Source organism: Lethenteron reissneri, chromosome 14, assembly GCF_015708825.2.
Source record: "Lethenteron reissneri isolate LAM-NWPU_2019-01 chromosome 14, ASM1570882v1, whole genome shotgun sequence".
Lineage (NCBI taxonomy): Eukaryota > Metazoa > Chordata > Hyperoartia > Petromyzontiformes > Petromyzontidae > Lethenteron > Lethenteron reissneri.
Genome location: NC_083792.1, coordinates 12,163,623 through 12,177,115, shown reverse-complemented (window position 1 = coordinate 12,177,115; position 13,493 = coordinate 12,163,623). Strand labels below are relative to the sequence as shown.

The window sequence follows — 13,493 nt, the reverse complement described above, 5'->3', positions numbered from 1 at the left end:
CCTTTAATCAATACATACCTCACCGATTAAATGAATTGTCACAATTAGGGGTCACAATTCGGTTCAAGAATTGATTGAATTTGGTCCCGTTTTGTTTAGTTTTCTTCATTCCTATTAGCCATGTAAAACTGCAATGCTTCAAGTTTGCGGTCCGATGAAATATAAATGTTTTACAGCTTCAGATGTTACATAAACCCCGCATATACAATGCACAATTCGACGCTTGTATTTTGAGCCTAAGAATCTAATTTAATTCTCGCATGCCCTGCGTCAATGCATTGTTGCCTAATATTATAGCATGTGATAACCAACGGACGTCCTTCTTTGCGAATGGCATAATTGAGATGTCCCAGCCTTGGAAGAGCCTCTAATCTGTTTGTTGACATGGCTTCGCATTCCAGGTTACACGCAAGTGTGCGGTAGCGTGGAGATGAAACCCACACTGACATTGCTGCGACCGGCACGTGTCTTGGCAAACACGTGCCATGGGTCAGCCAGTGCCGGAGTTGTGTGTGTGCAGCTGCGTTCTTGAGATGTAAAGTTACCTCCTGGATCAGTGCTGCACCGAGGAGCACTCTAGGAACAACTTAATCCAATCGTAAAGTTTAAAGGGAGAGGCGCGTTAGATATTTTTTGACGAACGAGAGTCAGGTTATGAGCTTATAAGTACCTCTGTAAAATGTCATCGAGTTTCTTTTAGCTGGCTGACTCGAGGAGCAGCATCAGTCTGCTCAATGAGTGTTGTCTTCTTGGAGTGTCTGCACTTTATGTACACCGTTGTTTGCGTTGGTTCTCATGTTTGTGTTGGCTTTGCCTATTCATTTACAATGCTCGTGTTTATTCCTTCATTTCCATTCAGTAATCAACTTTTTACACTTTTTATGTAGTTTGCTTTCAGTTGCCTATATATAGTAGTTTTGCTCACAATGTATATTTATTTTTTATAAATAAATACTGAGTGTCTGCTCCTTTTTTCCATCTCTGCATATGGCATGTTTTTTTCTCTCCTATTTTAGACAATGACATATTTTGTCATTTCCTCTAAAGGGCCGCACTATTTATACTTGGCTCTAAAATTTAATCCGGAGTGAGGAGGTCACAAGTCCAGTATTTCTACACTCAACCAAGAGTGGGACAAGATTATATTACAAATCACCATCATCCTCTCTTGGTCAATAAAATAGGTACCACAATGTGGATGAAGTCAACATTGGTCATCCTATGGGGAGACTCACCCCCTGAATTACGAGTATGCATGCACGTGTGAACTTTTTTTGCTCAACCAAAATAAAATTGTCGTGATCGGTCCGGCGCTCAGGAGAAGCAGTACGCGGAGTGGATGGCAGCGTGCCGCCTGGCCTCCAAGGGCAAGACGATGGCGGACAGCTCCTACGCGGGCGAGGTGAACAGCATCCTCACCTTCCTGAAGATGCAGAACGTGAGCCTGGAGCCGCAAAGCATCTCTCCGCAGAACGTGCCCGACATCAACCCCGAGTCGTTCGTGTGCCCTCGCTACATGAAGAAATACAAGGCCAAGCAGGTGAGCGGAGCGGGTTTCGAGCGGGTCTTGGTTCGTGATGCGCGTCTCGAGGCTGTGTCGCTTCATCAGGAGTGTCGGCATTGCACCGTAGTTTTTATTTGAATGCTCGCACGCTAAGGTAAGTCCTAGTTTATTTATGTATTACCCAGGTGAGAACTCAAGGGACAAGGATAGGGAGTGACATTTGCAACCGAAACGTGGGACACCAAAAATGACGAGAGCACAACAAATAGAATGAGGCTCAGCGGTCGGGCGAATCGAAGTTGGAGCAAAAACAACTCCGTCGTCGCCGTATGAAATTAATATATTGCACAAAATCATAAATCGGTGTTAAATAACACATTCCGTGTACCTGAAGATGACTCGGCATAATTTAGTTTAGACTGATCCTAGTACAATTACAATTCTGTTACAGACACATTATAGTGTTATAGTGACGATATTGCACTCATGTGTAAACAGAAGAGGGTGTTTATGTCAAATTCAAATGCAGGATGAATGAAAGTGAAATTTTCTCGGACACAACATTGTTGTTGCATTGTTAGAATATCGTGCAATGTCCCATGTCAAACGCCGCAACTTTGTTGCTTCTTTTTCGCAACTGTTGAATGTGCCAGTCCATGTCTGTGTGATAAAGTAAGGCTGGGAGGCCTGACCCCCCAGCCCCTCTTCTCTTGCCTGGGCGGGCCAACCTCAGGAGCCAGGCAGGGGATCTAGGCAATGAAAGGTGCCTGCTAAATGATGATTACATCTCATTGCAGTCGGTGATTCATACTAAAAAGCACTCCAGTGAATGCCTCCATGGCATCCTGTATATCATTACGTGTTTTGAAGTGCAGGTTAATCAGCATTTGCTTGTTATCACGCACCATATAAATAACTGGAGAATATAGCGGCATACTTTCCCATGATGTAACCTTCTAGTGATATAACAGCATACGGTAACACCTGCACACACGTTGAGCTCGTATCTTGGTATCCTTTAAAATAAGACTGCGTCAATGTTGCTGCTTTGTGCTGCCCTGTTTTTTTCACTTTGATCTTTCTCTTGGGTCTTTGGGTTCCCTCCTCTCGCTCCTGAACTGCATCTTTCAGACGGTTTCTGTGCGAGACTTGGTAAGTGTGCATGCTTTTGCATGGGTTAAGTCACACGTGTGGCAGTGTGTTTCCTCCACTAAATACACTGACGGCACCTCTCGTCCCATTGTAACATCTATGACCGCGTCATCCCGAATGCGTGCCCGATCTTGTCAGATAACTTTTGGATGAGTGACCCATCGTGTGTGTACGTGTTTTGAACTTCTTCTGTACCATACGTGGCCAAACGTGCTAAATTGTCGGTGCGGACAGGTGTGGTAGGAGTTGTGGGCAGGGCAGCAAATCCATTGTTGTGCATTCCACAACCTCCCATCCGCACCTTAACCAACTTGCACTGCTGGCCAGTGTGGTGAAGTATGGTCAGATGACTCCCTCGACCCCCCACAGCATGGGGTGGCATTGACAACATGGGCTGTAAATGTGCATGTGAATTCTAACGCATTTCTTGCATCGTTTAAAACGTGAGACTAACGCGTGGCCATTGAGTGGAATAACTTTTGTGAGTACTTATAACCTGGAGGCAATGACTTGTAAAAGTTTTCTTTTAGAATGGAACCTCATTATTGTGTTGCCTTTGATGTTTTGTAATCTTTGAAATGCTGATGCTATCAATACCATCTGTAGCCCCTGGCAGTGACCGTGCAGTGTAAAGGCTTTAGGTTTTTTTACAAATACCCTTGCGGATGCGTCACAAATATGTTGGAAGTTTTTAGCAGGCAAGAGGGCTTGGCTCGCGAGAATCGGTGATCGCGTCCGTCGGCGTTCCTTTCGCCAAGTTATTGGACTTTTTAAATCCTTCCACGGGTTTTTTGTTTTGTTTTCCTGCCCAAAAAGAGTGAAACAGTCCTGCTGAAAATGTGATATCGGTCACGTCGGCGATACGCGAACTCACGATGCTCTGCTGTGCAGCAGCAAGGGAAATACACAAATAAATAAATAAATCCGCAAGCATGCCTCTGTCCATGTCGGCATTCCTTTACTGGACACATTGCGAAGAGGGAGAGGGACGTGGTCATGCCAATAACATCTGGCAACCCATCGGTATTGGTTTCACAAGCCTCACTGCTGATGAGACCCTACAGGTCAAATACAAGTCCCACAGCTTAAGTGCTCAAAAAGTCGCCGCTGAATAACACGATCCAAATAGATAATCAGCCCAACGCACGAGAACGTCTGCGTGATCCATCACGGGCATAGCCGCGAGCCGCGACCAGCCGCAAGGCGCTCACGATTCCCGCCGTTGCTTCCCGCAGCTGACGGCGCGGATCCTGGAGGCTCACCAGAACGTGTCGCACATGAGCCTCGTGGAGGCCAAGATGCGCTTCATCCAGGCGTGGCAGTCGCTACCCGAGTTTGGCATCACGCACTTCGTGGTCAGGTGGGTGTCTGTGGCGTTGCTTGGCGTTTGTTTGGGTTTGTCTGCCGCTGTCGAAGTGGAGCGCGAAGACTTTGGCTGCGGATGTTCCGGGAGGTGGGGGGGAGGGTCGGGACCGAGACCAAAGGTCCCCACCCACCCTCGCACTCCCCCCGGTCTCCCCGGTCTCCTTGTGTGTGGGCCCGCAGGTCCCCCCCCCCCCCCCCCCCCCCCCCTTAGCTGCGTTCGCACCACCAAAGATGGCAGAATAGAAAGGTGGTGTTGTTGAGAATAGCGCTGCGTTTTAGGTGGGTCAACCGCAGTGCCAGCTTTGTGTTGATTTTAAAGGATCGAATTGAGTGCAAGCGCGTGCGTGTGTCGGATATATGCAGGAAGTGAAAGTGTTTTCCCGTTGTCAAAAATGTTTGGAGAGCGGAATGCACCTTTGTGTTGGCATTTACTTTTACATTCCAATATACTCACTTACAATATGAGTGCAATTAACACTTTAACCAAATGCCATTAGAATGTGGATTATACATTGTCTAAATGCAATCGTTATAACGAGCAGCAACGATCGATCAAAGGCCGTCCCAAAACCCCACCATCTCTCACGGTCCTGCAATGTAACAATGTATCTCGCAACCGGCTGCACCCACCGATTCCATCGCTCCGTCTGCACGGTGGCCATGGGACACTTTGTTTCGTCCTCGGCCTGCTGCTGCCAATCGTCTCGACCTCCAGGGTCACCGTCGCTCCTCGTGACGCGTCCTTGCCCAAGCCCCTTTGAGGATATGAAAGGGATTTGACACCAGCACAAGACACATTATAGATTACAGTGCAATGGAAACCTGACTGAACCGCACATTTCAAGAAACTTTCTATAAACTCGACAACCCTCGGGTCTTCCCAAGCTCTGATGCCTCTGTAGAAGAAGAAAAAAAGGGAGGGAGGGGGCGGGGTGCTTAAATGCCGTCATGAATGCTCTTAAGAATCAATTCCCACTGGTGGAGAAGTAGTGAAGGGTTTCCATATTTGGTGGTAAGCTTCCTCCCTGCCTCTTAGTTTTGCACTTAGATGTTCAGCCCTGCCTTTCTTAAAAGTTGTCATGAGATCTCTACTTTGCGCGCATTCGGTCACTGCATCGCGCGCTTTCAGGTGCGCTTCTGCAGCCGTCTGGAACGCTCTTCCGATATTAGTAAGCCACTGGAGCCTTGCACTTTTAAATCCAGATGGAAAACAATTTTTTTTTAACTGTTTTTCATGTTTAGTTTGTTGTTCTTCTCCCCGCACCTCCGATTTAGCACGGTTCGCTACATATGGTGTGAAAGTAGTTCAACATTCATACATTCTCGTGTAATAAAGCTTCAGTTTAGCTTCAAATTGTCAGGTGAACGTGCGTGATAATTTATTTTAACCACCCCTTGTGCAAAATATGTAAATATATAGAATGCAGAATTTGAATATACCAGCAAGGTGGCTCTGTTCGCGGAATCCCTGCATTGCTTATCTCGTTTTTATGTCTTCATGCGTGATAGCCATTGACTCTCTGCATTGCTGCCAGTTGTCTTGGCTTTGGAAGATGCGTCTCATAGCGAGCAGGTGGTTCAATTGGCCGTGACTTGTGGGGGGCCACTGGTTTTCCTGCCGTAAGAATCTGTCGCGGGATGTATAGCACCCACACGCGAGACGGGGAGGCAATGTTAACTCCCTTCATTATTTATTTATAACGAGCCTCAGCCGTACCCACGTGGCCGCATTCAGGCAACATTACCGTCTAATCCGGACAGATCTCTCCAGAATAAACTATGAAAAGACAGGGAATTTTGTATGTTATCGGTGTTGGGGAAGCCAGGTTGATGGGAGAGCAGTAGAAACTGTCTCTCCGACGTGTTTTCAGGTTGTTGCCGCATGTTGTTCGGCACGATGCCCGGATGCGGAGAGAAACGCGCCTTCATAGTTTTATTCTGTAAAGTTTTCGTCGTATCCTCAAGGCCCTCTTGCACTGACCACTCAGCCGCCACCGCCACCACCGGCAAACGTGATGGAAGGCCTTTCCACAATCGCTGCGGCTGCTGGGCCGCTTCAAGTCTGCTCTGCGCCTTTGCATGCTGTTGGTTACCGGTGACGGACGTATGCGCCCGCCCGGCGGTTTCGATGGAGCCGCTCGTGCCGCTGATGTGGTCGCTTTGAACACTGGCGACACCAACCGCAACAGGCCGGGCGTCATCAAATTCCAAAGCCACAAGGGGGAAATATCACCAACTGCTTGGAGCAAAATTGAGCCCAAATCAATTTCTATTTTCTCACCGTCCGTGCAGTGGCAGTGACCTTTTCATGCCCTCTGTCAGAACACCCTTATTTATTATCGGGCTAATGGGCATATCATTTAAAATTCTCATAATATTGAACTGTGGAGGTCTTTAAAATATTTTCAAGAGATGGGTTGGGTGGTTCCAGAGGTCTAAGTGCTCAGGTACAGGCACCGTTGAGATCCTGGGTTCAAAGTTAAGCCTGTGATTAAACTGTGTTCTCAAGCATAGTGAATTAATGGTCTCAGCCTGGTCACCAACAACCGTGTAAAAACATCGCCTTAAAAAAAACTGTTTAAACACTTACATTTGACTAAATTCCACCTTCTGAGATTTAAAACGGTCAGTTTGATGGCCATGTGTTGAACATCACTAAATAGCAGAGTGGGAGGAAAAGAAAGGGCTGCCCCCCCCCCCCCCCCCGCGACTGTGTCGATTATGAGGTCACTTGAAGAAATCTCACCAGGCGGTAGCTCTATGATGTCCGCTTCAGTGGGCCGTTGTCTCACAGAGGATGATCGCACTGCTCTGCGAGAGATCCCAATGGATTCTTGTTCTCAAGTAGTCGAGAAGCATTGCTGCTGTTGTCTTTATTCAACTCCACATTGCAAATGTATATTTATTAATAGTATTTGTCTTTAAAACATTCCATTGTAGTCACCCACATTAAAAAAAAAGCATAGATATGCATTATCATATGCATCCTAAAGCTCAGACTGGGCATATTTAGATGGCTTGATTGGCTTTGATTTAGCAATGATTGCCTTGCTTATGAAATGGTGGTAACATACTCTGCTAAATGTTCCTTGTTGGTTCCTGAGGGATGAGTTACGATGATGCCCTTCCTTCCTCTGTTCGTAGAGGCATTTCCTGTCGCGTCTCCTCCCACATTTGTACTCGGGGAAAATAAAACGATGAATAATGCAGTCACCTCCAGCATCGTGCGTGGGCTCGAATAGAATTCCATATTGATGTTTAAAGGTGGATAAAAACCACAAGCCCAAAACCTCAAACCAAAACACTTAATCGTACGCGTAATCCATTTCGGTAAACGTTGTCTAAAAATATATTTTTGAAACTTGAGTACAGTATTCACTTGTTATCCACGAACTTGCTATCCGTTATTTTTGGCTATCCGCGAATCGCATCTGCAACTCTACAAGACTGCATCGAGAGAGAGAGAGAGAAAAATGTATTAAATAAAGTGATGAGGGAGAACTATTTATTAATTTATTTAAGGTAATTAATGAAATGCTATTCACATCTCAGGAACATATCCCTTGCGAATAACGACGGAAAACTGAATTGTCCAGCAATATAATGCTTACACAACGTTATTTTTTAAAATTAATATTATGCTCATTGTTGATGCTGGGCCCTGCTTTCTGCGACCTGGGCTATATCACGGTGGTGAATGCTGCCTTGCTTTCTCCTCTCTCATCTCACCATCACAACAACCCCTCTCCTCCTACCCCCAACGCAGCTCTTCATTTTCGAAAAGTGACTTGAGACACAGTCGCTTTAACCGTTGTTGATCTGGGTGTTTTTTAAATCAAGAACGAATTTCAAGTTGGGGAGGAAAAAAAATGTGCTTCATCATTTGTGTACAGTCCTTTGCGGCAGGCAGAAGAATGTACGATTCGAGCTCAGCATGTCTCTCCATGTGGTTTCCATAACATTGCCGGCTACATCTGGCAGAAATAAATTCTTATCCTCCCCGCTGCCACATTTTCCAGCAGCGACAAAATGCCCCGTAATTTTCCCAAGACGCACTTTGCTAAATACCAACTTCCTGTTTACCCTGCAAGAGGACACAATGCTGGATGAAGCCTCAATTGTGAATTGCTCCTCTGTGTCGCAGTGACAGGTTTTACCATCGGTGTACTGTACAAAATTCCGCAGCGTGATCGTGCTAAGCAGCTTCACTGCAATGCAAGAGGGACTCTCCTTGCGATTCAACGAGTTTTTTCCAATTCAATTTGTTAATCGATTTTTTTTTTACGCATCGTGACGAATGGTTACAGCCTCTCTTAGCTCTGAAGGGTCCCGTGAACCCACTGGATACCAACGAGCTGAATGTGGCCCACCCATCTGATGATCCCATCTCGCGTTGAGAGCGTGCATCGCGTGTATTCTCCATCGGGTCGTTTTTTTCTCTTGCGTGCGTGCGCTCGCGCAGGAATTTGGCGAGGCCCGTTCTGGTTGAGGTGACCAGAATGACCGTAAAGTTGATTAATGCTGCATTGGTTGTGGATGGAGTGTGGCAGCTGGGCCTTAAGTTAGAACACGTGCCAACTCCTCCCCCGTGTGCTCGCACACTCGCCAACACTGCAGGCCGTGTAAGCGTTTAAAGGTACAGGAACGCCTTCGAGCCAAGAGCGGCTTCGACACAGGCTTCTCTTAAACGGAATACGGATTTTCCCCAGCAAGTCATGGTTGTTGGGTTCTTTGATGGCTGTGTCTTGCGATCATTGTAACAAGCGGAATTGACGTGGTTTGTACGCGTGCTTTTTTTGGTCCTTGAGGCTTGGGTCCAATGATTACCCATGTACGCCATTGGTAATTGCTTGCAGTGGAGCAATTCACTGCAGCTCGCAATTCAACTTATTGTCGCATATCGGGGTCTTGATTTTATTAAAAATTTGAATATCTTTTTGTATAGTGCATGAATCAGCCTCCTGTGGCTGCATGGGCCACATGAAACCATTGCATACAACATAGGAATACAAATTAAAACATACTTTGATTCTTACACGTGCAATTTGAGAGCTTAAGAATTGTGGGTTAAGAAATCTTGTTAATCAGTGTGTCATTACGACCCTCGGTAAGGAGTCGTTGGTGCTTCAGTGAAGTTAGACAGTAAATAGTATTTTGATGCAAACTAACAGGATATTTTACTACCACTGAGAGGAAATTAAACTTTCATCCGAGTGGATTGGTATGGTGGAAAATATTGATTGGAATGAGGACCTGGCAGGGCCTCCACCATAAATTCTGTCATGCTTGTCTCCAATACTTCCAAAAGCGCTGTGCTGGCCTCTACGTGCTTGCTATAATCGAGCTTGACCCAACGATAGTCTGGCGAGTAAAATGGAGGATTTTTGTCTTTCTCATTCACAGGGTTGGCATTCACAACTCCTCTGATCAGTTTAACTCGTAGATTTATGGAACTTCTCCGATATTTATAACCTCTTTTTATTATTCAGACACTGTTGTTTTCCAACGGTTTGGATACAGGCCACCAATGTCGTAACATGACTGAGTAACGAAGTGGAAAATATACCCTTACAGTATAGTGTGGTTTGAAATAAAAACAATACACTCCTTGTTAAGCACTGGTAGCTCATATTTGATCTAATTATGGGTCGATATTTCTGTTTTCAAGGGCATTCACTGCCCTTTGCAGTAGGCTGGTCGTGCTTGGTGTAGGTTTTCGTTTTTGTTCCATATATTGCTGAATGTTTCAGCAATATTGGTTTCACTCGCTAGTGTTGTACAAAAAAATGTATCTCTAAAACAAGCTGTTGTGTCTAAACATTGTCTTGTTTCTTTTGTATTTAAAGTTCGAATTCAATTTAAATCCCAATACGAAGGAATGTGCCTGGTAACAAATTTAATTGTGATTTAAAAGTAGAGGACAAGAACAAGAGGTTAAAAAGTTTACTGGCGCGTGACCCCCGGAGTATGTTGCACTTTGAACTTCTTTCGTATGTAGCCGACCGTGATAATCTGAGGTGCGGGATGACATGTGGATCAGAAACATTGACACTGACAAAGAAAATGGAAGAAAGCTGAATAGTCCACAAAGAAGCTGAATGTGTGCTGGGAATTCCACGCAGAGACATGAATATGAACACATGGAGCCAGGGAATAAACTGGGGTTTCCAAATCTCCAGGAATGGGCATCGCTGGTTGGGGTGGCAGGAATTGATTTGAACCGAGCTTCGGTACCGGTATTGTACTAAATTGTATCAAAGTGTAACTGCACAGTATTGACAGACTCAGGCTGACTGAAAACATACGTCCAGGTTTGATATACAGTGGAAAAGGTGGCAACCGTAGACGAAATACAACATCGTTTAGATTTTTTTTTTTGATTATTTAAAAGAAAGTGTTTGCATTTTAGTTGTATTTCCACATAGCTTAGCATTTACGGTAAACATTTTTATCAGAGATTAACATTGCTCCGCAAATCAATGTGATTTGAGTGCTATTCAGTGTAAGATTCATGAAGGAATTGGGTTTGTTTAATATCCAATAGCCAATTTGCATTTTTAGGTAAGCTATTGTGTTAATGTATCTGTTGGATGAACGGTATGCAGTATGAATGAGGCAATGCTCTGTTCTTTTGGGTTTTTCACGCCCACCGGAGATCACAGTCACTCCACATGTAGATAGTTATCGTTGGAAGCCACATTAGTGTTTCAACTTGTTCGTGACCTGGGTTTTCGTGCGGTCCTGTTCTGTGTTGCCACCCAGGTTCCGCGGCGCCAAGAAGGAAGAGATGATGGGCATCGCCTACAACCGGCTCATCCGCATGGACCTGTCCACGGGTGATGCCATCAAGACCTACCGCTTCAGCAACATGAAGCAGTGGAATGTGAACTGGGAGGTCCGGCAGGTAAGGCGGCACCCCCTTAGCGCGCACGCCTGCCGAGGATCGGTCTCCATGGCTTTGCCATTCGAACTACGACAAACGCAATGCCACGCTTGATTCCTGCCGAGCCTTTTGCTGGGGCACGCTGGGCGAGCTTGGTCTCGCCTTGTGGATGTTGCAGGGCCCCTTGACCTCTGCTAGAGTTGGTCATTGTTTGCCCAATCTCTGGTGAGGGATCACCTGCCTGCATTAAAGTTCTAAGGACACATGCTTAAGCACACTTGCTTGCAAAGAAATAAGTATCTCATGACTTGCAAAAAAACCGTACAATAGTTAATAGTTCATCTGGGCAATTAACTCTCTGGATTAATCATTAGCCAGTTAATCCAATTAGTATAGGAATGTATGGCGATTTTAAACAATGGCCACATAAGCAGGGTGTTGGCAACTGGTCATATCTACGGCGATGTAACTTATCAATGCAGTAGTTAAAACAATGGGTTGGTTTCTTCAATAACCCCCATTGCACATCCGCCCAGCAGTGGATCCACTCAAGACTCTTCCACCAGCAGTGGTGCCAGCAATGCATTGCAGGGCCGCACCTCTAGCCATTAACCTGCACAGTAATGCACACTATCCATTATGTGTGTGCGTGTCATGTGAGAGAGACATAGGTTTCTGTATTTAGCCTTTTTCTGCCAATGTGTACTTTCGCTGGCGCTTGTAAGGCAATACAATCTGTTACTGTCAGGCAAATAAAGCCATCGGAAGGGCATAACATTTCACAGGAGGGACTTGCAGGGCAGGCAAAATCAATATCAAGGGGACCACCAGGCACGGGCTGATCAAACAAAACCGTGTTGCCTTCCATGTCTCGTTTCTTTTGCTTCAAGGCAAGGAATCCAATACCGTCCGTAAGACTTGTTCTTGTGACATTTTGTACATGGGAGAAATATATATATAAAGGCGTTTACGTACCAGTGGTTATGCCCAAAGCAATTAACTGTTTGTAAGATGTTACAACAAAGCAAGACCACATGTCTAATTTTACCAAGGGACCTCTTTAGGATACTTATCGCTATGCCTGGAAGCTTTTATGTTCTGTCCACATGTTTCCAATAAAATGACACAATCGTGCCATGGAGCAATTGGTACGGAACTTACCGTACTTGACACACATACTACCCATCTTACTACTGTCCATGTCCAAATGTGAATTATTTTTGGGCAAGATTTAGCAGTGGCCGTGACCCAGCGGGTTGCTCATTCGCCGCTTGTTTGCAGAGGTTCGCGGTTCGGTTTGAGTGGCCGCCCTGATGACTACCGGCGTTATGTTGTCTATTTGAATGGTTCCTGAGTGACATTGTAAACATCGCCCCCTTCGAGTAAAAACTTGCCAGGAATCTCCCAAAAGAGGAGCCGTGAGACTCTGTGAGGATTTCCTGGGTAGACAAGCATAACTAAATAATAATAATTATACAGTGAAATATTGACAATACTTAGAACGCATTTTTATTTCACAACACCTCACTGGGTACCAGCACTATTAGCAAGCTTAACTTGGAACGTGGGTGAGTGGGTTTAGGCATGTGCACCTAATGCGTGCATCCCTCTGTATGTCTGTACATGTGTGTGTTAATGTGCACGTATCTGTACACAGTCGAATCCCCTCACTAAATGCAGGACACCTTAGTCCAGCGTTCCTCAACTCCAATGCTCGCGACCGCTAACGGCACGGCTTTCCGTGATTGCGCCCCTCCGGATAGCACGGTTGGCTACGTACGATGCGGAAGAGGCTCGACGTGCATGCATACAGCCACCGGGCGCACGCTGTGTGCAGGGGCGTAACCTCGATATGCACGGACAAGGTTGGTGATCGCCTAAAGGTGCACCGTGGGGGGGGGGGGGGGGGGGGGGGTGCCAGGTGTGGGGTTGAGAAACACGGAATTAATTACCTATTTGTGTCTGTATTTGCTGCTAATGCTGCTGCTAGTGCATCTGCCGATTTTAGTCTCGCTAGCCGGTCTGCAGTTCCGCCGCTACTGGTTGCCGCTGCCGCCGCCATCGCGGTTTTGGCTCTCGCACCAACGGCGACATCTCTGCACCCCCCTCCGGTGCTCCCCTAGGTGGCCGTGGAGTTCGACGACGAGATGCAGATCGCGTTCCACTGCTCGGACGCCGACTGCAAGGTCGTTCACGAGTTCATCGGAGGCTACATCTTCCTGTCGACGCGCGCCAAGGATCAGAACGAGGCGCTGGACGAGGAGCTCTTCCACAAGCTGACTGGCGGCTGGGCCTGAGGACGGACTGAGGTCCCGGGGGGGGGGGGCGGGGGGGGCGAGGGGGGGGGCGAGGGGGGCGAGGGGGGGGGGCGGGGGGTGATGGGGTGGCCACGAGGCGTCCACCAACCGCGGCTTTGGCGGCGGCGTCGGGGCGCGGTGGTGGAGTCGCGGAGAGGCAAAAATCACTACCTTCACAAGAACGTCTGTACTACCGGGACAACCTACGCGTGGTAGTGCTGTGTAGATGTCCGATGCGCATTCTTTTGGGTTGTGCCGTGATGCGCCGCTTGGCGCCTTGTCTGACGTTTCG

General features: G+C 46.7%; 1 protein-coding gene across 1 annotated transcript in view; it reads left to right on the top strand.

The window, feature by feature from the left end:
* LOC133342400 (fermitin family homolog 2-like) overlaps positions 1-13,218 on the top strand; it is a 58,687-nt gene extending 45,469 nt beyond the window's left edge. Inside the window, 5 exon segments of the mRNA XM_061551550.1 lie at positions 1,319-1,540; positions 2,636-2,656; positions 3,892-4,016; positions 10,784-10,925; positions 13,028-13,218. Coding sequence (XP_061407534.1) covers positions 1,319-1,540; positions 2,636-2,656; positions 3,892-4,016; positions 10,784-10,925; positions 13,028-13,201 — 684 coding nt within the window. The 3' untranslated portion in view covers positions 13,202-13,218.
* Positions 13,219-13,493: the final 275 nt, after the last annotated feature.